This window comes from Accipiter gentilis, chromosome 30 (assembly GCF_929443795.1).
Source record: "Accipiter gentilis chromosome 30, bAccGen1.1, whole genome shotgun sequence".
In the NCBI taxonomy this organism is placed as follows: Eukaryota; Metazoa; Chordata; class Aves; order Accipitriformes; family Accipitridae; genus Astur; species Astur gentilis.
This window is the reverse complement of record NC_064909.1, coordinates 9,347,419-9,371,682: the sequence shown is the minus strand read 5'-3', so window position 1 is coordinate 9,371,682 and position 24,264 is coordinate 9,347,419. Positions and strand designations below refer to the sequence as shown.

The 24,264-nt window shown below is 44.5% G+C and overlaps 2 protein-coding genes across 4 annotated transcripts in view; one reads left to right on the top strand and one right to left on the bottom strand.

Annotated features, from left to right (window-relative positions):
• The first annotated feature begins 405 nt into the window (after positions 1–405).
• Positions 406–23,410, top strand: RD3 (RD3 regulator of GUCY2D). Of its 2 annotated transcripts, XM_049833507.1 has the most exons (4): positions 406–540; positions 955–1,276; positions 11,934–12,248; positions 20,051–23,410. In XM_049833507.1, exons 3-4 carry the CDS (start codon positions 11,953–11,955, stop codon positions 20,346–20,348), a joined length of 594 nt encoding a protein of 197 aa, XP_049689464.1. In that variant the 5' UTR covers positions 406–540; positions 955–1,276; positions 11,934–11,952; the 3' UTR covers positions 20,349–23,410. The 2 variants fall into 2 exon arrangements, with proteins under 2 accessions (XP_049689464.1, XP_049689465.1); XM_049833508.1 differs by lacking the exon at positions 955–1,276.
• LOC126052605 (protein FAM133-like) overlaps positions 12,255–24,264 on the bottom strand; it is a 27,168-nt gene continuing 15,158 nt past the window's right edge. The window contains exon 8 of one of the 2 annotated variants that reach the window (XR_007510098.1): positions 12,255–19,242. The gene's annotated coding sequence lies outside the window, so the exon portion shown is untranslated. Of the gene's footprint in view, positions 19,243–24,153 lie in introns of those variants that run through there. The other variant, XR_007510100.1, reaches the window with a different exon arrangement.

The window sequence follows — 24,264 nt, the reverse complement described above, 5'->3', positions numbered from 1 at the left end:
TTCGCCTCCCCCATGCCCTTCCAGCTCCCGCGCCTTCCAGCTCCCCTTCTCCTTCTTCGTCCTTCCAAACCCAGTGAAACCTGTGTGACTTCCGTGACTGAAGCCCCTTGGACGGCCGAAGCTATTACTGAAGGCCCCGGCGATAAATAAATCAAACAGCTCCGTTTACTGTGCCGTTATTTATCAGTGCAGATTTGATCTATAGAGGTAAGTCCCTGCGGGGGGGGGGTGTGTGTGGGGGGTGTGTCGACGGCGCCCCGGGGCCGGGGCCGGGGCCGGGGCCGGGGCCGGGCGGACGCCCCGGCGGAGCGCGCCGTCCCTGGGCCAAGTGGCTTTAGCGTAGTCGCTATGGCAACAGCGGCTGCCGGCGGCGGAGCGGCGGGCGCGCCTCCGCCCGCCAGAAGCCGGCGGCGGAGCGGGCGGGCGGCCGGCGGCGGCTCCGCTCAACTTCGGCGAAGGGGCGGTGTTGAGGCGGCGTTGCCCCGGCGCGGCCGCTCGCTCGCCTCAGCGTCGTCGGCGGGACGGGAGCGGGTGGCGGCGGTAAGGAGGAGGGGACGGCGCTGCCGGCGGCGGGCGGGGTGTTGTGGCCGTGGGGCGCCCGGCGGGACGGAGGTGGTGCCAAGCGGAGGGGGCCGCTGCGTTTGCCGGCCCTTGCCGCCAGGAGCGCGGGGTCGGGGCTTCCCCGGAGGGCGGCCCTCCGGGCGGTTTCGGCGTTTGCCGCCGGTGTGGTGCCGTGAGGGAGCGGCGGCCGCGTGCGGCCCGCCCTCCGCCGGGGCAGCGCCGTTAGAGCCGACGGCCGCCCGGGGCCCCGGGCCGTGAGGCGCGGAGCTGGGGTGGGCGACGCTGGGAGGTGGAGGCGCAGGGCGAAGGCAGTGAAGCAGCGACCCTGCTTTAACGACTTCAGAAAGTCCGAGTTCCGTGAATTACGCTTATTTCTTCCACGTATCGGCTCAGCTGCAGATTAGGAAACCCCACAAAGCTGTCAAGTTTTGGAGGGATTTTTAAACAGGTACCGAAGCCTGCCCAAGTCGAGAGGTGTCACCTTTTGACGGGTATCTTGTAGAGGTACTGGACCAAGCCCTGACAGCTCAAAAGCACTGCTGTAAGCCCAGCTGTTATCCCTCGTCACCAGGGCTAATCCATACCCCAGTGTGGGTTTAAGCTTGCTATGCGAGTTTAGAGGGCTTGACTCCAAGCCACGTCCTCTTTCTGGTACCCTCTCCGCTCACTCTGGGTCCGTCTGTCCGTGCAAGCAGCGGGAGCGCCGCCGCCAAAGGTGAGGCGGGATGGGTGGGCAGGGAAGGGGGACGGGGTGCTCCGACAGCTCTCCCAGGCTGGGCTCGGACACGGCACTGCGGGGCTGCCTGCGTGGATAAACACTCGGTAACTGGTTATGTAAAGAACAGGCAGCCAAGGAGGAGAGCATGGTTTATGCTGCCTCGTGCTTATGCCACTCTTGTTTAAGATCTCTCAGGTGAGACTCTTGCCCTACTAAGTGACTTCAGTGTGGAAGTCCCAACGTGTAGTAACCCCAGCGTGGTACCGCTAAGGTCAGTCAGATAGCTTTGGAGTTATGGCAGTGTAACTGAGAACAGACTACACTGTACACCTCTTAATGCTAACACATTAGTTAAAATCTGTCTCAAGACAGCACTCCTCACTGCTTGTACGGCTGCTCTCTGTGGATGGGCCGTACGTGGGTCATACAGCAATTGCAGGAAGAAAAACATGAGCTTTCCCAGAGCTGTGCAGGTTGCTCCCTAGGCTGTATCTAATCTCTATAAAGAGAGGCTTAAGTTTTCTAACTGTAAACTTAGCATTCTTCTTTTGGGTGCTTATTTTAAAACAATGTGTATTTTTAAGTAAGTCCTGTCACAAGGACCAAACTTTAACAGTGGTCCTACTATTCTCCAGAACAGGGAAAACTCCCACATAGGCTAATAGTTCTGCAGAACAGAGTGAGACTTTGGGGATCTCCAGTAAATATACTTTCCAATAGATACTGTAACCAGGGTTCAGTACTGAATAGAAATGTACAGGCATCCGTTAAAATGCATTCTCACCTTGTGATGCAATGAGTTACTCCAGCTTTCACAGAAGAATCAGTCCTCAATCTGGATGAAGAATGCACATCTCACCCACCCATTTTTACAGCACTTAAGCCTGGTCTACGCCACAATATATGAATAAAACCCCCAAACTTCAGTGGACCTGACAACAGGTGAAATATGCTTTTGGGTCAGAGTTTCAAGCTCTTACTTTATATAATTCTATAGATATAAGTATCTGCAGTGAACTACAATATTAGAAACTCCAGTTTGTGACATTACTGCCCCTTTAATAATGTTGTGTAGTTACAATGACAGTAGAAGAGAGAAAGATGAGCTGGGGATCTCTCTGAGTTTTAATTTTGAAAACCTTTTGTGTTGGAGCCTTCCATCAGATGCTATTGCTGCTTTATTCCAGCAATGGTTTTTTTTTGTGGTTTGAGTAGTTTTTAATAACAGGAAAGCTATGTGTCTGTGTTACCTTCTGAAGTCTCATTTACATGGCTGAATGAATGGTGAGGAATAATTTAGGTCCCTCTGTCCTGACTGGAAACCTGGCTTTGTAGTCTGCAGAGATCAAAGTAAGATACAGAATTGAAGGTGTATTTGTTCCTCCACAGCAAGATCTGAGCAAAATATAGGAGTTTTAATAACAAGTTAGGCAAACAGAGAAAATCAGTCTGTTTTAACTTCCTGGCTTCAGTAGGTTTAGGTAACAGTCCAGTATAAGTTGTGTATGATAGAGTATTTTTATAGTTGCTATTAGAAAAAATTGTTTAAAGCATGACTGGGAATTTGGCATGAAAATAGTCCTGTTTCTCAGCAGATGGAACTCATTTGCTCTCATAAGTAGACAAACTGTAAAATGCTACTCTGCTTCATAAGCAGATTTGAGTAACACCCACCCTTTTGCTTCTGCAGATAACACAAAGATTATCTTCTGTAGAGAGTCCCAGCCATTAGTAGAGCTCTAGGCTATTGGGCCCTTCCTTCACTTTTTCTTTAAGATCTGTAGACTGGATTTTCATCTGGAGTTAATCAACACAGCTCTTTTATTTATTTCAGCAAGGCAAATCTGTTTTATATTAGTGCAGCTCTACTGTAGATCGTGAAGCTGTACCAGTTAGGTATTTTTCAATCACTAGCCAAAACATGACGAGAAAAGGTAGCTGGTCTTTCTCATTCATACCTGAGCTTAGAGCCCAGTTCATGCTGGTTTACCTCTCTTGCAATCAAAGTGCAGATGTAAAATGCTTCAGATAGACATATTTTCTAAAAGATTGAAGCTCTAAGAATGTATTACAAACTGCACAAATGCTGGGGAGCCAAGAGCAGCATTTTTCACGTGTTCTCAATTTTAAAGAGTTTCTTAACAAAAAATCTTTGGAGGGCTACTAGCTGTAGAAAATGTGACATACCCCTGTATACCATAACTGTTGTGGTATTTTCAGAAGGCCACTCAAGCTTTCCTTTGGTAGAAGTGGTACCACTTTTGTATCTCTTTTGTCTTGCAGCACCTTGTGATATGCTCTGACTGTCCTTCTGTTATGCTACCTAGCGGTGATTTTTACAGTCATGCACATTCACAAATAGCTTAAGTGACTTGTAACTCTCTGTGGCAATTACACCAGACAAAGAGCCAGCCCATTTCTATAATGCTGAGAATGCAAGATCTGCTGGAGAAAAACTGATACAGAAATTAGACTGTATGCCAAATGGCATTATGCTTCTCAGACGTATTTGAGAGTGCTTGTCATTGAGAAGCAGACCTGGGCAGCAGCAGGAGCTGTCAGCCCGCAGCAGGCTGGTTGCACCGTGAGCACAGCCCTGCTAGAGGCAGGCAGGCATTACCTGGCACGCAAGGACCTGCTCGGTGCCACAGTGCCCTGTCGTGGTTAGCTCGCTCTTAGACACCACTGTGAGGCCCTTTTTGCTGCCCTGAAACACCTGCAGCCATGAAGACTTAACAATAAATAATGTTTCATTTAAAGTGTTGGCCTGATCCCCTACATTTCTGTTCCTCAAAACTCCTTGCTACTTCTAACAGGGTCATGTCCCTGGATATATTTTAACCACTTTTAATTATTTTTTTTTTGTCCAGAAATAGCATGTGTCCATCACAACAAGAAAATCTGTAGGCTCATAAAGCGAAACACAAGTTCTCTGCTGTGGTCTATAAGCAGACCCCTGAGTGTCCCCAAGAGTTCTTTCTCTTTATTGTGCAGGTCAGAATGAGGAATGCTGCTGTATTAATATCATGATATTTGCATTGCTTTTAAGTTTCTTGATTGAAAAGCTCTATCTACTGCTTTTTCAGCATTAATTGCCTCATAGCAGCTTTGGGAGATAGATGTCTGAGGTTATGATGATTTCCACTGAGATTACAATCACATGGCAAGTAGCTGTAAACACCCTAGACTTCCAGTCACTAAACAAGAAGGGAGATTCCAGACAGATACCAGGGTTCTTTGGGCCCTGGTAAGGTAAAAGTCTCTGTATGGAGAGGATAATGGTAAGTAACTGCAGAAAAGCAGTGTAGAACAGAGAACAGGGATTCTTTTACAAAGCTATGATGGACTATATAAATAAAATTGAGAAGGTGTTGGCAGCAGTTTCTTAATTAGAACTTGTTAAGATTCTTTGTTTGGAACAAAATTAAGATATCTTTATCACAGGAGAAATAGAATTTGGCGTTCATTTATGATGCCGTTGCTACTTAATGCTACTTCATGCAGGTATAGCTAGCAGCATAGCCATGACTACAAATTCTGCCTAAGAAGCTGGTTAAATGTTGTATCAGTTAGCATGTACAGACTTCAGAGATTGGTGTAGCCAAACCAGCTTTAATTTACCTGAGTTGCAGTCCAGGGAGATATTAGATACCCTTTGCTATCAGGACACTGGACTTTTCTGGATAATGTAAGCCAAACTTTACTAAAGAAGCAAACTAAAAAAAAAAAAAAAAAGTAAAAAAAGTTTAATATGCTCCGCAGTTTCACATCATCTGTTTTCCCTGCGACTGCATGTCTTTTAAAAAGTACAATTATAAGCACAATTTGGGAATGGAGCTTGTCCCACTTCTTTTAGAAATAATTCTCCTTGTTTGTTCCCCTCTGATCTGGCATGGGTGGAAAAAGGTTGAGTGGGTATCTTGCATGAACAAATTCTGTCTCTGTGCTCTCTGACCATAGTAGTAAGGAACTACCACCCACAAGAAGGGAGGGAAGGCATTTCCCAGGTCCTTAGCCCAGTTTGTTGATATGCCTTGCCTGGATAACAGTGGATTTCTTGGGACTCTATCTATAGCCAGCTGAGTGACAACATTTCCATTGACGTCACTGGACTTTGGATTAGGCTCCTACTTGTCCAACCCCTTAAGATTTTTCTCCTTCTGCTCTGACACAGCTGCCATACCTCTAGGACTACTGAGAGTCACTAAGGATTGTCAGTAGTACTCCTGGACTGACAGACTGTGAAGGCAAAGGCAAGCCACAGGAGACTTACCCAACTGAGGATGTACCTTTACAAAGGGTCCAACTGTATTCTATCAGTTGTCCACCCCCACCCACCCCCCCACCCCCCAAATGCACATTTCCCACATTCTGCCTACTCCTTTCCTGTCCTGGAGGGTGTTGGAAGCTGGGAACCAGGAAAAGGATCAATGGAAAGGGGATTTTTCTATTCTCAGAAGTTCATCTTCTACAAGACAAACAAGTCCTGCTGATTGACTCATGGTTTACTAGAAACCAGCCCTGCTGTAACAAGTCTTAGCAAGTGGTGATCTAGCCTGCAAGAGCCTGAAGGAGACTGGTATCTGTTGGGTTATATGAACAGCCTCCACTCCACCTGGCCAAAGAACAGCCAGAGAGCAAGCTGTGGAAATATATTCCCTTTGTTAGTAAAAGAGCTGGGAAAGGCTGAAATCCTGTTTTAGGAAGGTGAAAAAAACAAATAAGGCATATGAAGTTTGATATTTCTGATGATTCTTTGGTGCATTCATTGGAGCAAGAAGAGGAAATCACATGGGGAAATATGGGCGAATGTAAAAAAGCAAAAGATGAGGTGAAATTGTACAGAACAAGCCATGAGAAGAGAATGGAGAAAGCTATAAAGTACATGAGGAGAAAAATGCAGGAATTGCTGACAATGTGGAGAACAAAAATGAGATCTGGAGAGAGACAAAAAGCTTCTTTAGAACTAAAGCTAACAGGAAACTTTCATATGAAAAAGTCTCAGAGGGACTTAACTAGCAATCACTAAAAATTGAAGAAACCTCTCAGAGGCTCTGTGAGAGAGAGAGAGAAAGCAAAGTATTCCAGACCTTAATATAGTGTTGTGGTTTAAACCCAGCTGGCAACTAAGCACCAGGCAGCTGCTCACTCACTTCCCTCACAGCGGGATTGGGGAGAGAATTGGAAGGGTTAAAGTGAGAAAACTCATTGGCTGAGATAAAGACAGTTTAATAGGTAAAGCAAAAGCTGTGTGCATAAGCAAAGCAAAACAAGGAATTCATTTACCGCTTCCCATCGGCCGGCAGGTGTTCAGCCATCTCCAGGAAAGCAGGGCTCCATCATGTGTAGCGGTTACTTGGTAAGACAAACACCGTCACTCCAAACATTCCCCCCTTCCTTCTTCCCCCAGCTTTATATACTGATCATGACATCATATGGTATGGAATATCCCTTTGGTCAGTTGGGGTCAGCTGTCCCAGCTGTGTCTCCTCCCAACCTCTTGTGCACCCCCAGCCTGCTCGCTGGTAGGATGGGGTGAGAAGCAGAAAAGGCCTTGGCTCTATGCAAGTACTGCTCAGCAATAATGAAAACATCTCAGCATTATCAACACTGTTTTCAGCACAAATCAAAAATATATCCCCATACTAGCTACTATGAAGAAAATTAACTCTATCCCAGCCAAACCCAGCACACATAGATAAGGTAAATGTATGATTAAAACTTTGTGAAGTGGTTGGTCAGACTTGCAATCAACGGTGTGAGGGGAAGGTTTGTCTTCTAGACAAAGGTCTAGGGTCAATGAGGCAAAAGTCTTGAAACCCATATCTGCTTCTGGAGTGGAACTTACATAAACCACTCTGAAATTTTGCTTGAATAACACCAGAGTAGTTCATTAACTGGATTATGTCAGCTCCCAGGATAGCCTCTTACAAGGAATCAGAAAATAGACTAATTGTACAACATAAAGATCTGTATTCAGATGGGGCAATATCTCTTTCTTTTAATAATTTTAACGTCAATGCTTGCAAAGTGTAACTTTGTCCTTTTTCCCAATAAGAAAGTCCAGCTGAAACTTTTGCCTTCCTTTAGTTGCCCACATCCTGGTGACAGTCCTTTGAATCTTTCCTAACAGGAAAGCCATTTTGAATCATTTAATGATTAGCCTGCATGTGAACTTTAAATTAAAAACAGCAGCTACAATTAATGGAGCCCACAGTACCTTCTGCTGGCTGAAAAGACCAGTAGTGGGAAGAGTAGTGGCTTGTCAAGCCTGCTAAATAGAGATGGCCAGTTTCCAGCTCTCAAAAGGAGGAGATGATGGATGAGAGATGGGGAAGGAAACAATCTCATACAAACAAAACTCCCTTAGGAACAGCTAGCACAAGCTGCTGGTGTGCATGAAATGCTTGCATGGGATTTTCCTTCATTTGAGAACAGGCCATTTCAACTGCAGGTGAGGTGCTTTTCTTAGTTTATACTCTTCTTTTGTGGAAGCAAATTTTTCAAGTAATGTATGGTAGACAAGTGGCAGCCCCATTCAGAGTCAATGGTATTCATGTTCCCATATCAAAAGCAAATCTGCCTGTTACCAGTGCTTTATGAAAGCTCTGGGACAGGGCAAAGTTCAGGTTCAGCAGGCCTTGCTCAGACAAGGTATCCAAAATATTTTTCTAATTGATGGTCCTCTACAATACTAGCAGCAGGTAAAACGGTTCTCCTCATGCAGAGCTACTTGCTTTGAGAGAGACCTGTGAGAGAAAAACATATAGGCAGTAAGAACAGCCCAGGACCATGTGAAAGCCAGGGCAGGTCAAATTAGAGCCCAGGTCTCCTTGCTCTCTTTCCCAGTTCTGACCACTAAATTCCCCTCTTGCTCCTCTTCTAATTAAACAGCTGGTGAGCTAGGAATAGCTGGAAGGACATTCCTCAACTTCACAGTTACACTGCTTTATACTGATTTACCCCTAATGCCACTGAGGTCAGCAGAGTTAAACCAACATGAGACCAGGTCATAGCCAGAATAAGTGCAAAATAAGCTAACCCTTTGCTAGTAAAATACAGAAGGGCATGCTCACCTTCATCAGATGAAGGTGCAAATGGAAATAATAATGATACTTTAATTGGTCAGGTACCTGTAAAAGCTTATGAAAAATTGCTTGTCACATAAGCTGAAAAGAAACAGGAGACTTTTAAATAATTTACAACAGCTTGTGATCTGTTATGCTGCTCACTTTTGCTAGCAGGGCTCACCTATGCAATACATAAGGGGTGACGAGACCAAAGAAAATGTCTTCAGTTTTAAGGATCTTCATCCTTAATAATGTGTAATGGTGAGTGGAGGCCACCGTGTAGCAAGATCCAGGTACATGTTAGGATGGTGGGATTATGGCATTGAAGCTGTCAGCGCGTGAGTTCATTCATGTGTCTTGGGCAAGTAAGTCAGCGGCAGGCTGCCAGAGTGCTGTGTGGTGATTTGAGAGCTGTTAGCTGGAGTCACCCTAGTGATGAAAGCAAATGAAAGGACCTGCTGCTCCTCCTCTTACAGTGCACAGAAATGAGGTAGGAGCAGGATTACTTCCAGCAGCTGCCGACTATGGCTGCTATCATAAGGATAATCATAGCTGATACTCCAGGGCAAAAACGGTCACTACAATGCTCTCTCATGTATAAGCACTGTAAACTAGCAAAGTTGTTAATGTTTATACGGTCTCAGAAGAGTACCTGAGGCCTTACACACCTAGGTAGCTAGGTCTGTGGAAGTTTTCAGCCCTTTTATGTCTTTGTTCTGAAGAAACTGGTATTGCTGGGAGAGGTAGGGTATAGGACTAGAGAAACTAGTCCTTTGATGCAGCTTGTCAAACTTCCTGATTCTAGAAAAGCCTAAGCATTAGACCCTGAAATCATTTCAAACTTGGGACACTGTACAGACTATCCAGGTTTTTGGAGCATGTTCCTTTAATGGTGTGACATATTTACATAATATGAACATTTCTGAAAGAGAACAAGGCTACATTACAGCAAGTGATAAAGGCATGAAAGCAACTGAAGCATCCTTCTCACCTGGTGCAAACAGTGATGGTTTTCCAGGCACTGAAGGCAGAATCCTATTGACCATTCCTCTTCTAGGGAGTCTGGGAGCTTGTGGCTCTCAGTTCTAGAGGGAGTACTGGGTAGTTATGAGCTTCTGGTGATTTGCATTGTCACTAAAAGCTCTAGGCCCTAATATGACAGCTTAAATCAAAAGCATATTTTTCTCCCTTTTACGTCTCTCTTCATGTCTGTGTCTCAATAGTGAGGATTTGCTCAGGCCCTGCAGAATCAGGCTCTTTAGTTCATTGCCCTAATGTTAACTTTTGACGCCATGTCCTGATTGGGCTGCTGCCAAGAGTAGCCTTTTGGTAATCATAGCTGCAACTATTATTTGTGCCACCTCTTCTCCCTGGGGGCTAATGGAAGGGAGCAACAAGGCACGTAAGTGCGCTGTGTGAAGAAACAGATGCTGTTTTGCTCCTGTTCAGGTCCCTAGTGCCTGCTTTGGATTCCATTGTGTTTAAATACAAATACAATAGTTAATAACTTTGTTCCATGCATTGTTCTCTTGATGTGACTACATGAAGGGATTGGCTGGGTGAGGAGTTAATTCCATCTTTTGCTGAGTTGATTGGTGCAGTCTGTTCTGCCTTCTAAGTGCTGGGTAACTCCCAGCAGCAGAAACCTCTCACTTAGAAGTAATAACAGCTTAAACCTTGGTATGGTGCTAGTTGCCTCTCAACCCAGCCTCAGTTCCCTTGGCACTGGTGGTAGCGCCTAAGGTGTGCTTTTCTAGCATAGTTAATAGTTGGACTTCAGATGTACAAGATGGTGTAGCCTCCCCTGCACAATTACCAAATAGCAATTAAAGCTCTGCCTGACCTTGTAACTAATGCAGCTATTGCTTCTGCCAGTACTACCTAAGTATGGGTGAGCTCTACCACTTACGTTACAGCAGCAGCAAACCTACCCAGGTGCAGTGGGTTTGCGTGGCAAGGTTTTGGTAGTGAGGAGGCTACAGGGGTGGCTTCTGTGAGAAGCTGCTAGAAGCTTCCCCTATGTCCGACAGAGCCAATGCCAGCCAGCTCCAAGTTGGAACCACCGCTGGCCAAGGCTGAGCCCATCAGCAATGGTGGTAGCACCTCTGGGATAACGGATTTAAGAAGGGCAGGGGAGAAACAACCTGCGCAACACCAGAAGCAGTCAGAAGAGAGGATTGGGAATATGTGAGAGAAGGAACTCCGCAGACCCCAAGGTCAGTGAAGAAGGAGGGGAGGAAGTGCTCTAGGTGCTGGAGCAGAGATTTCCCTGCAGACCATGGTGAAGACCATGGTGAGGCAGGCTGTCCCCCTGCAGCCCAGGGAGGTCCATGGTGGAGCAGATATCAACCTGCAGCCCGTGGAGAACCCCATGCCGGAGCAGGTGGGTGCCCCCAAAGGAGGCTGTCCTATAGGCAGCCCACGCTGGAGCAGGCTCCTGGCAGGACCTGCAGACCTGTGGACAGAGGAGCCCATGCTGGAGCAGGTTTTCTGGCAGGACTTGTGACCCCATGGGGGACCCACGCTGGAGCAGTCTGTGTCTGAAGGACTGCACCCCATGGAAGATACCCACGCTGGAGCAGTTTGTGAAGAACTGCAGCCTGTGGGAAGGACTCACATTGGAGAAGTTCATGGAGGACTGTCTCTGGTGGGAGGGACTGCATGTTGGAGCAGGGGAAGAATGTGAGGAGTCCTCCCCTGAAGAGGAAGGAGCGGCAGAGACAACGTGGGATGAACTGACCCCAACCCCCATTTACCATCCCCCTGTGCTGCTCTGGGGGAGGAGGTAGGGAAAATCAGGAGTGAAGTTGAGCCAGGAAGAAGGGAGGGGTGGGGAGAAGGTGTTTTAAGATTTGATTTTATTTCTCATTTTCCTATTCTGATTTGATTGGTAATAAACTAATTTTTCCAAGTCAAGTCTGTTTTGCCCATGATGGTAATTGGTGAGTGATCACTCCCTGTCCTTATCTTGACCCATGAGCCTTTTGTTATATTTTCTCTCCCCTGTCCAACTGAGGAGGGGAGTGATAGAGCAGCTTTGGTGGGTACCTGGGGTCCAGCCAGGGTCAACCCACCACAGCAGGTCACCTATCCAGCCTTCATCCCTAAGGATCTCCTGCTAGCTAGAATGTGGCTCCCAGCAATAGTTTGACTCGTGTTGAGTTTCTGCACGAAGGATTGCTGCAAGGTTGTGCCCTCCCATGAGTGTTCAGATAGGCAAGACCTAGCTCCAGTTCTTCTGTGTGGGCAGAATGCTTCCCCAGCCTAACCTGGAGGAGCAAGATATCTTTATAACTTGACTTCAGACATAAGAACTGTGACTGTCATTTTAATTACGTGGTGACTGGAAGTTCAAGGGAAAGTGTGCCTCTTCACCCTTTGTCTCGCTCTCTGGCCAAGTTGGCTGCTATGGGTAAGATTTCTCAAGCTGCTCAGCACTGATCAGTTCTAAGTGGATAATCCAGTAAAACTTTTAGGTGAACAACAGACTTGAGGGGTGTGCTGGGGAGAATGTTCTCGGCTGAGGTGTGTTGATGATGGCACTGTTCTTTTTCTCTCCCTCCCTACCCTCAACCCACTCCCAGTAAAGACACACAGAGCACTATGTCACTGGCTTCCTGGTTCAGGTGGAATGAGCCCCCAAACCGCATTTCCCAGAGGAACCCAACAGAAATGGTGGTTGAGACGCTAATGATGGAGCTGAACTGGCAGACCAAGCAGGCAGAGAAGCAGCAGCGAGAGCGGGAGAATGAGTATCGCAAGATCAAGACTGGGGTGGACTACGGCTGGCTGGTCAGCTATCCAAAGCAGAGCTATGATATCAGCCCAGGAGAACGGCTGCAGCTGGAGGATATGTGTACCAAAATACATCCTTCCTACTGTGGGCCTGTCATACTCAGGTACAGTAAAAGATGTGATGATACAGAACTTTCCTTTCCCCCTCTCCTCTTTATGATATGTGAGGAGCGAGTGAGAGCTATTCAGACCAACAGAATCAAAACTTGGCATCCTTTATCATAAGTCGTGCTGGGACAGTGTCTTTGTGGAAGAAGGGAAATCTAATGTTTTTAAGTCAGTTTAACATGGTATCACTTCCTGCAAAAAGTTACTAAATGCCATTTCCCTCTGAGACTGGCTTGAGTACTTTATGCTGCTGAGTAGCCAGAGAAGCTTTATCTTACCTGATGAGCAGTTATCATTTCAGTATTGTGATGGGTTTTGCTTCAGTCTTTAGAATCTTAGAATAATTGAGGTTTAAAGGGACCTCTGGAGGTATGTGCTTGAATCTCCTACTCAGAGTGGGGCCAACTTCAATGTTGGATCAGGTTTCTCAGGGCCTTGTCCTGTCCATTGCTGAGTATCTCTGAGGGAGGAGATGCCACAGCCTCTGAACAACCTGCTTTGGTGTTTATTCACTCCCATTGGAGCCTTCCTTCCTTGATTCAGGCTGTCCAGCAGGTCTATTGAGGCACTTGTCCCCAATGTCCAGACTAGCCAAAAGGTGCTACTGTGTTTTTCAGCCTGTGAGTCAGGCATTCCCAAAGAAAGGAAGGATTGCTTGCTTCTCCTTCCTTTGCCCTCCCTCCACACCCTTGACATGGAGTAGGATGCAGGTGGGGCGTGCAGTTGGCTTGAATAGCTAGGTGGTGCTTCTGCCTTCTGCAGTGTAGATGTAGACACAGCCTCTTGGACTTGCTGTTGAGCCTTTCAAGTGCTAGACATAGGATTGCTGTTTGCCAGCTGAATAGCCTTCTGTGAAAATGCCCTCAGAAATAGATCTAAGCCTGCTTGTAGCATTCAGACTGGAAGGGAGGGAGGCAACTCTTCCTTTTGAGGGGGCCGTTTTAAGTTACTTGCACTTAGCACAGTGCAAGTGAGGAGTAGTGACTCTGAAGTCCACCTTAGCCAAAGCAAAGCTGAGAAATGGGCCTTTATAATCCATTTCCTCTGTTGCAACATGTCGTTCATTTGGGATCAGAAAAAAGACAGTGCTGGTAGGCCATATGCAATGGAGTTCTCAGCACTCTGTAGTCCCTCACTGCATATGCTGGCACCTGTTTTCCCTTGAATAAATGAATCTACAGCTCCTGAACTACAACTGTAAGAGGGCTGGAATAGCTGGTCCTCTGTCTTACAGTGGGGGTGGCCAGGAAAGGATGCCAAAGCGACCTCTCTAGCCCTCATCTTCCCTGGGGCCGAACCTTGGAAGCAAGCTGGCATAGGGCTTTGGCTCTTGCAAAGGTTGCCATGGTGGCAGAATCAGAGATTTGGGATCATTCAGTGGCCAAGTTCTCTCCATTGAAAGTTTGCTGGGAACAGCACCTGCCTTGTATTTGTATAACTTCAAGCTATCCTGTAAACAAGCTGCTACAAACCCCTTGGGGTTCAGAGTTATCTTCACCATCCCCAGGGCCACTGAGCAAGGCCTGGCTGGCAAACAGGTTATTTCCATGAGAACAGGCTTCAGTCGCTGGAGTTGGGAGGCCCCAAGGCTCATAATGTCCTTCAGAAAAGAGTATTAAGCTGAGCCATATACATCTTACTGTTGCCTTTTTTTTTTTTTAACTGAGACAAATCATGCAAGATGCATGATTTCAGCGCAGCGTGTAGTGGTTGTTTGCTGTTGTTCAGGATTCAACATACTGCTGACAGTAGATAAACATACTCAGCAACATTGGTGGGCTCTACATGGGCATAATGGAAGAGGATAAAACCATCCTCTTAAAAATCCTCTTATAAATTACTATTATAGGCTATCACAAATTGTATTACAGTATAATTCAAGAAGTGGCATGTTTTTGTTTGTTCCATACTGTGGAGTTTGCATGGCTAGCAGAGCCACATTAAAAAAATGAGGCTTGCATAACCTTTGTTGGTTCAATTCCATAATTGAGAAGGGAATGTCATAGCCTCAAAAATGGCAGAACTGGATTGGGTCAAAGGTCTGTTTGATCTGATGTGCAATCTGTATGTGAGAGAGTGGCCAGTAGCATCAGTGTAAGGAAAAGAGAAAAGAACAAGGCAATCGAATACAACAGTATGAACAATTACAGTATCTTGTAGATAGCCAAAACCAGCACAAGCCTCCAACTTACTGTGCCTTGTAACTTGGGAGACTTTTGGAGCCAGAAGTGGTCCTTCTGTCCACAATTGCCCTATGTGGCTTTTTCTTCCAGTATCTTTAGGTTGTAGGGTTTTGCTTTTCTTTTTTGAACACATGTAAACTTCAGCATTTGTGCCATCCTGTGGCAGAGTTCCACATCTGAACTACAACTCTGCTGTAGAAAACTGTATTTTGCTTGTCTTAAACTCATATGTAGTAGTTTTATTCGATAATCCCTTTGTCTTGTGCTGGAAATGTAACAGTTGACCCCTCTTCTCTTCTCTTCTACCTTCTATCTGAGAGCCCTGTGGTTCAGAAATCTTCATTGCCAATGTGGAAACAATGAAAAAGAATGGGGCTTGTGATGTTAGGAGCTGAAAATGTACAGAAGAAAGAAGGAGCATGCAATCTAACTAAAAGACAGCCAAAATTGGCTGAATTCTCCTCTCAGAAAGTGAGATAACATGGAGATTTTAATAACTTCCCCCAAATTGCACAAGATTAGTATAACAGGAATTCAACTGAAATCTTCACATTTCAAGTGAATTACTTTAATCACAAGATCATTGCATTGCTGTTGTTTCTTCTTGAATACTCTGTGACTTTCTATTATGCAGCAACTTCTAGAAAAATCTTCCACCAAAAAAAATGTATGAGCTTGCATTTGGAAATTCAAATGCAGAACATGTACTTTACTGAAGGCCTTGGTTCTGTCTGAAATATTAAGCTTGATCCTTCCCCTTCCATCTTAGACATTTGAAGAGCTGAAGTCCTTTTTGATGTATTGGACAAGCATGTTAATACTTAAATAACACAAGTAGCATGCATCTTGCAAGACTGCAGAGTTTGTTTTGTTTGTGTCATGCAAGGTCTCCTTCTTTGTGAGATTCTGAGCTCAGAGTCAAAGCCAGAACAAAACATTTTTGTATGAGTTGTCAGAGATGTCACTTTATTCTCCAAAGGTCTAAATGATTATCCAAATTGTCCTTTTCTGTGGCTACAGTCACATCTACTGAGATTCTACAGATTTGTTTCTTTAGATGTGGAGGAGGCTGGAAAGGACCACTTCTTAAATGGGAGGGTTTTTTTCAGATCCAGTTTGCCTGTTTAGTGTTTTGGGTCAACAGAAACTTTTTGAGTCTCTTGAAATTCTGTAAGGATTCAAGTACACTGCAAATACCATCAGATATCTGGAGACTCTGATTCACCTCATACAAAGCAAGCTGTTGCGTTCAGGTGTAATTTAGCTTTAGGTTACTGGGTTGGAGATCACTGACTACATTTAAAATTAAATTTTAAATTTAGAGCCATTTGAAGGAAGTGACAGTGATTTTGGTGCGGCCCTTAGTACCTAACTGCCATGGTTAAACTGTACGAGTAGACTAGTAGCTTGCTAATACAGAATGCTAGATTTTTGCCATCTTTACTCAGAGCTTTAGCTCTAATCAGAGCTAGTTGTGGTCTATTTCATTTCTTTGAAACAGCGGGTTTCTGTCCTCCTCTGCCCAGAGAGAAACAAACAAAACCCCCTAATATGGAAATGTAAATCTGCATTTTGGTGATCTTAGATGTTATTAATACCACAGGCTAAGGACTATAATTTTCTAAGGATAGTGTATAGCTGAAGTGGACTTCCTAGTATGCTTGAATGTAAGACAAATGACTAAAATCAGAAATGGGTTTATTTACAATTATGAGCTTAACTTTGAGGTGATGTGACATGAATGTTGCAGTTAAGTGTGAATGCCATTAGTCATCTGGGAGTCCAATAGCCTTCTGTAGCAAAGCTGGTCATAGCTTTACAATATAACCAGAATTCCTGCTCAAAATATAGATTCAGGAGTCAGCAGCTAATTATTAGCACTAAGCACCCCACGTTTTCTTCGAATGACTAAATCTACTTAGAGCTCCCAGTTCAGACAGGCACTCAGGAATACACTGAACTATAAGCATATTAAGTCCACAGACTTCCATTGGATTTAACAGGTCTTTAAAGTTCAGGCTGTACTTAGGAAACCTACTGAACTGGGGACCTACAGAATAACATAGGCAGGTGACAGCACTTTAAAAAAAGCAGTGCCAGTATGAGCCAAGTGCAGCCAGATTCTTCAAATCTAATGCCCATATAAGGAAATAGAAGGGTCACAATTTAAAGAACAAATTTGTTTGAACTGTGATTAAAACACAGTCTGGACTGGGGGATGTGCTCATCCTTATGTGTGCATATACATGCTCCCCAGGCTTCTGTGCTGGTTCAGGGTGAGTTTTGTTGATAGTCACGTCTAAGACTGTGTGACTTGCACAATATATTACAGGTTAGCTACCAGGAGTATCGTAACTTTTTTCACAAATAAGATAGATAGGTATACTTTTCCAGTGAGTAAGGAAACCCTATTGAGGGATTTCTAGATATGGTTGTGCAGTTGCCTAGTTTGAAACTATTCCATGCAAAAGTGTAAGGGTGTTAACCTGTGCTAGAAGATAGGTGCGCCTCGTGCAATTTTGTGTGCTTAACTGCACCAAGCAGCTTTGTGTGGAGTTTGTTTCCCAGGATAGAAGCCCACATTCCTTGATTCCAGTGGTTTTACTGTTTTATATGTTGCTTGTTTTGTGCAGAGGGCAGACTGCTGGATCATCCAGCACGTCAACTGGCTTCCATTGTAACTGGGGAAGATGGCTTCAATTATGCGCAGGTGGATGCAGCAAACATCATCTATTTTCTGATGCACAGACTGGTTTAGCTAGACCACAGCCCCTGATAACCTGTCCAGCCTTTCTGCTGAGACATATTTGTCATGCACACCTCTTGGACTTCATACATGGGCTGTCCCTTACACAAACATGCTGGTACTGAAGTTAGGTGGGCATTAATAAAGGGGTAAAGTTAGCTCATCCTATTAGGGGAGAGGAAAGGGCCCCCTTTCCCTTCTCCATCTGAATAAGAGTGGCCTTTCTTTAGGTGACTGGCAGACAGTCTGTTGGATTGCTTTCTTTTTGTTTCTTAGACCTGCTCAAATCCATATGAAGTAGTTTTTGTGTTGGTCCTGAAAAGTCAGAGGTAAATCTTAACAGCAATAGCAGAGTTCACAAAATAACTCTTGCTGCCCTAGCTAAGGAGAGTGCAAACAAACAGGCAGATAGCCATGAAGGTGGAAAATTACACTGATTTTAGAAAACTATTTCAGCTAGATTCGTTGGGAGTGTTAGAGGCATCAGATTAGAGCTCTGTGTTCAGGGTGTAAATTTGCTGTCGTACCACCCATTTTCTCTCTTGTTCCCAGAGACAGTCACTGGTCCAGTAATAGCCTGACACATGCTGCTACCTGCTCTGCAGCCACAATTCAGCAGTATGACACGCAGCCTCTAAAACCAGAGGCAGTGATGAGGCCTTTTTGGGTGCACAATTGCCAATACAAAAGAAGAGGATGTCCTGATAGATATATATATAATATGACAGCATCTCTCTTTAAAATACACATGGAGATAAAATAATGGAATGACTCATTTCGTTCACCTCTGCAATAGAAGTCCTTTGAAGGTGCCTTCCCTGCTACAATAATGATGTTGCAAAGACTTGGGTTTCGATGGAGTCAGATATCTGTCTATGATTCTGACTAGGATGAAGGGAAAAGTGTATTTATTGTGAAAACTTGTATTTTTTGCTCTTTGGTAATGCAACTGAAGTGCCGCCTCAGAAGGCAGAAAGGATGTTTGCAATGTACAGCAAATCTCTGTTACCGCTGTTACGTGCTAAGCCTCAGCAAGACCTAGTCACTTGCTCTTACAGGCTCTGCACAATTTGGTTTAGCATCATTGTGTAAGTACTTACGTACCAGTGTGAACTACAGTGCCCCAGAGGCTTTTTGCACCCAAATGTTCAAAGTTTAGAGGTTTTTTGGCGGCGGGGGGTGAAGGGAGATTAGGAATTCATCCAAAGCAACTAAAATGGATAAGGAACATCTTGGTGACTTTGGTAGGTTTTGCATCAAACTCCTTTAGCTTGACCGTGAAAGGGACTGGTGCTTCTGCTGATACCGAGTTCCCTCAGCATGCAATATTGGTGTCTCCACAGCTGTGCATGTAGCTGCCAATACTTGCTGTGAAAGAATCACACTGAAATATCTGGGATACAGCATGATGTTAAGATATATGTCCAACACCAGGCCTCCACAGTAAGAGTCAAAAGGCATAAATGTACAAAGAGTCTTCCTGTTTTTTCTCTGGTTTTCTTTCTGTCCTTATTATCTTGGGTACCCTTTGGTACACCATTAAGCAGTGCAATTCCATACTGCACTAAACTCCTTGTTACATTCCCAGGGCTTATAAAAAAAAAACCACCAAAAAACAAGAGGCAAGATCTTTTCTATCAGCTTCTGCTGTATTAGGCTTATTTAAATGCAGTCCTACTGTTTTCCATCCTCATTCAGTTCTATTGGAGAAAAATATCAAAATGCTTACAGACCTTATACACTTCAGCTTCCAGTAAGTACAAATACCTGGATTTTAGCGAAGTTCTAGTTTAGCTCTGTGTCTGCTTGTAGATATAATTTTTATGTTAACTGAATATTTATTAGAAGAGTAGCCATATTACCATCTGTCATAAATGCATACTACTATGGAACAACACTATCTGTGTGTGTGAGCCTTGGGAGTGGATCCCACACTCTCCACGCTGGGAATCAAATCACCTAACAAGGTGTCAGGAATGGTATGTTCTCTTCTTGGCCCAGCCAGTGAGCCACTCAGTGACTTCAAGAAAACTATCCTGCTCTGCATCTCATCTTCCTCACCTGTGAAATAAACAGTGGTAATTCTTCCCTGGTATTAAACTAGCTTAATAAACATTTAAAAAGCATTTTCAGCTCTTCGCTGAGAAAGCACTGGATTAATTCACAGTTGTCTAATTAGATACAGCATCATGCTGCCAATGAAGGTATTATCAGCTGAGCCAGTCCATTATCCTACAGAAATCCAGAGGAAGATGAAATACCACTTCCATGAAATTTAAATATTGAGAGCCTACCAAACATACAACAAAAAAGAGTTTTACAGGATTTTTGATTGTCTAGTAGCCATTGGGTAATGCTATGGGAAACAAGAATTGGAAACAGGGAAAGTCTAGTGAGACTTTCCCTGGTTTATCATCAGCTTCTGGTAAGCAGCAGTTCAGGGACTATTTAAGCAAGGATTCGCATTTGGACAATCACATTTAATCAGCAGTGATGGGGACATTTTCTACAAACTTGTCTCATCATTTTGTTTCTTAAGCTATTGATAGCACTGAGTTCTGATTTAATAGGTGTTGTGTGAAAAGAGCACGTCCTTCTGTTCCAAACTTGCCACCTTCTAGTTTTGTTTGGTGCTCCCTATTATTTCTTGTGCTTATGAGAAACGGTGATTCATTGCTTCCTTACATTCTCTGGCTTGCTTATGATTTGAGAACTTGAGCATATCTTTATGGCCCCTCCCTGTTGTTCTCTTCAGTCCAGGGAGTCCCATTATGCAGGAGAGGGCAAGTTCCAAGCCTAGTACAGTGACTTGGCAGCAATCCATAATTTGATGTTTTTAATCAAAACTGTGTCTTGACTGTGCTTTCAGATTCCGGCAACTCATTGCTGAATATGAACCAGAAGTGCAGGAAGTATCCCGGCTCTTCCGCTCTGTCCTGCAGGAAGCTGCTGAGAAGATCAAAGAGGAGGAAGAGGCCAAGAAGCTTGCCAGGCAATGGAACACAAAGAACAAAACCAGCCTCTCCTTAACAACATTTAAGTCTCGGTCCAGGATTTCCCCATTCATCAGTGACATCAAGACCATCTCTGAGGATGTGGAGCGGGGCACCCAGCCCACCAGGAGGGTTTGGAGCATGCCAGAGTTTCGGAATGCCAAGGATTACTGACTCTATACTAAATAAGGTTTTTAGACAGTGATCTTTCAAAATCCCAGTTAACCCTTTTTTAGCTCTACTGTTTCTTCTTTGTTCCAGCTCTCTCTTCCTGCCTGTCTCCCTCGTGGAAGCTGTGTCCATACTAACTGCTGCTGATGCCCGTGGTGTGTAACACAATTTATTACCAAACAAGCTAGCCTTTCCTTTAATTTAGTAGCTATTCAGTAACCTTAAGGGCAAGGCTCACTTACTATCTCATTCTTATTACTGCTTTCTTGTGGAAAATGAACTAGTTTTGTGATGTCTGTCTCCCCCCCCTCCCACCCCCCTGCCTGGATGTAGTTATCTATGAAAGCTTTTGGCCCAAGCTAGTGAGAGCTGCTGGCTGGACCAATCTTGCTGAAAGCAAGACAGCCACTTACACGAGTAAGGCTTACAGGCTCAGGCCTGTGAGTTAAAGCTCTTATCTGATTTGGAACCAAACTTCCTTTTCCAACTAATAACCTTCCTCAGTGCTACAAGAAACTTCACAGGCAACCTCAGCACTGCTCTGGATTAGCTTTTTGCTGACAATTCACAATCTAACCTAAGTAGAAACAGACCCAAGTTTTTTGAGAAGAAAGACCAATATTATTCCACAGCAACCAGTTTACACATGCTCAGGTTTCTTGAGTATTTTCTCTTTTGTGCAGGCAGAACCCCCTGAACCTTGCACCTGCAGAGTAGATAGAAATATAACAACCTGCTACATAGATATACAGGCGCATACATCAGTGCTGTGGCAAATGCTCTTCTTGGTCCTCAGTGCTCTGTGTTGCTGAGGTAAGTGCTCCACCCCACATCCCAGTAATAAGTTAGTGGGCTGAAATTAATGTTTTTGGCTAAGCCTGAAAGAGTACTAAAGGATAGTATCGATGTACAGAGAAGGGTGAAGGGAATCAGCATTCATCTGCAGGGCTCTTTCTACAGCTGCAATAGTTGAGATCATTTTAACAAGCTGCTGCTGTGAGTGACTGAAGGGCTCTGATGAAGGTTTGTTCTCTGTCTTCTCTCATGAGCACTCAGAAGAGAGCTTTCCATATCACAGGCTGTTGGCCAGTGAGTTGATACTATAACAAAAGAATCTTTGGTGCAAACTGAGTAGCTTGTAGGACAGCATGGCTCTGCTGAGACCTTGAAGAAACAGGAAAATGCCACTGAGGAAAAGCTACTAGGGCCCTAACTCAGCATCAGTAGGGAGAGCTACCACCAGCAAAGGAAATAGAATAGCACACTGTGAAAGTCATGGGTCCTGTAGAGAAGCCAAGGGCGAGGATGCTTTGTAGTGACCAATGGGAGATGGGTAAGGAAGAGAGGGATTTCCCTGTATGACTGGCTTTTGGGGAATCATGCCAGCAGTGTATAGCCTCATGGAGGACCCTGTAGCTTTGTTGTTTCTTTTGTCTGTTTCCAAGTCTTTTCCCTGGGGATCTTTGCAGCAACATGTGGGTACTACAGCCAAGATAAAACCCTTTGAGGCTGTGCCACCTCCAGGAAGAATTCCAGTTCATGTAATCTATCCTACATAGAAACGTGCAGCTTCTTCCAGAGAGAGACAGGGGAGAGCAGCATAAAACAAAGATCAAGATCAAACCCTTAAGAGCTCTCTAAAACTGTGGGATTCTGGCTCTTGCTTTCTCCCCTCTCAGCTATCTAAGACTGAAGACAAGGCTTTCTTACTAGCACCAAGCTGTAGTTTCTAAGTCCCTGGGTAAACAGCGCTGCCAGCAGCCCTCCTGCAGACAGAAAGCAGAAGCTCACTTTTAATCAAAAACTCAGGGCTTCAGATACAGCATCCAGTTTGGGATGGGCTATTTCAACTCTAGGTCAATGAGGAAGAGTTTAAAGCCTTCTGACAATCAGCTTTGTGTTTTTCAGCTGTATGTCCTTGTGAAGTAATGTGATTGTGTATATGAAGTAAAAAACAAAGGCTTTACACACTTAGCATAGCCTTAGCTGTCCAGAAGATGTGGGATCTCTAGCAAAGGGATCACCACAATTGGCAGAACAATTCTTGTTTGGAAAAAAGCTAACCATATTTTTTTAATATATTTACAAACCACTGTATGGTACTGAAGGCTGATATGAGTTCAGATTTCATGCTACAGCTCTTATTTTATTTGCACTCATGTTCTATTTGACACCTTCAGTATTGACTGTATTGATGCAATATTTGATGGACTGCTGGGAGAGATGGGACATTCAGACACACTGACATAAAGCTCTTTGCTACAGTACAGTGTCTGTAATGTGCTCACTCTTTCTTAAGGAGAATCAGGAGTAACTAACTTCCCTACACCAATGTACAAAGCCAAGGAAATCACCTAAAGGGGTGTTTGCACTGTCACAGCAGCCTGTGATCATACTGTGTCCTTCATTAACAACCTCCAGCTAGCAGTTACCATTCTTGTTTAACAGCCAGCAAAGGGAGACAAATCTGACCTTTGGTCAAAGCCATGTATGTTATGGAGGCCACCTGTGGCAGTGCCTGCAACAGCTGTTTTGCCTCAACTTATCTATCATTTCTCCAAAATAAAACGTAACCCAAACTTTTAAACAGTAGCATTCTCCCTGTACCTCTTCTGCAAGTTACACTGCGCTCACAGTAGTATCTGATGATAAAGGGGTATTCAGATACCAAGCTATGAGGTTTCTGTTCTTAATATATGCTATCTAGTACTCTTAAAGGTATAGAAGTAGTACCACATTTGCCTGTAGCCAGCTGCTTGGAGACTGACTGTGACCTTCTGCATTGTGTATGCACCAGCAGGTACTGAAGCAGAGCTGGGGAGGTGGTTAAGATGCATGATTGCTGCACTGTGCTTGCGGTGTTCATTTTTCTTAGGAATGCTGTAGACCAAACCATAAAAGATCCTTTGGTCACAGCATGCAGCAACAACTACCCGCTCATGCTTGCCTTGTCCTAATTCCACATTTTGTGTGGCTAAATTAGCATTTTAGTTCAAATCAGGAGCATGCAACTCCTGATTGTCCCTGCCTACTGTGCTATGGTCCAAGGCACTGGGCAGGCACACTGGGCAAACTAGATTGCTTTTGGATGAAGCTAACCCAAATGATCGATTGCAGCTGGCTTACAGATCATAAAGTTGGACTAATGCTGGTCTGAAGTAAACCCTCATGAAACTTGTGTAGTGTGAACATCAGGTCCTCATCTACAACCGTCTGACTCCACAGCTCTGCTCCTTCTGGGCTGCCCTATTTGTTAGTGTAAAAAAACCCAACAACCAAAAAAACCAAAACAACAATCCCAAACCACCCACATTTCTACACAGCCCTGATAAGACTCTCTGATATGTTCTTAGCCCCTCCCAAGAGCTAGTCCAGTATCTTAACACTTCAAGAAGAATAAAAAGTGAAATAGGAGCATAACATAATTAACAAACAAGTGAACTGAATAAAAATAATTCTAAATCCTCAATCACTCTCTCAAAACTGAGCAAGGATTTTGGTATAAGCCCAGAGCATCACGGTTGCCCCACTGCTGATAGTGTTATGCTGGCCAAAGGACATCGTTACACCCAGGAAAAAGCAGTCCTAGACTTACTATACATTCTAAAAAGTAATGGCAACACCTCTATAGCAGCTCAGCTGCACTGCTCAGCTTCAAGGGGCTAACACTCAGAGTCACTACTCACCTGACAGAAACTATGCAGCCCAGCCTCTATGCCTTCTGCAGATGAGCCTGGCCCACAGGCTGTGGTAGCCGGCAAAGGTCTGCAGGAGGTGAGGTTCCTCACCCATATCAGCCTATAGTTCAGACAGCTATCACACCATGGGGAATTGGAGTAAGCTTCGCAGGAAATACTTGTCTGCTGAGATTGCACTGTTTATACATTTCATCACAGAACCTCAGAGAATTAAAGCAAAG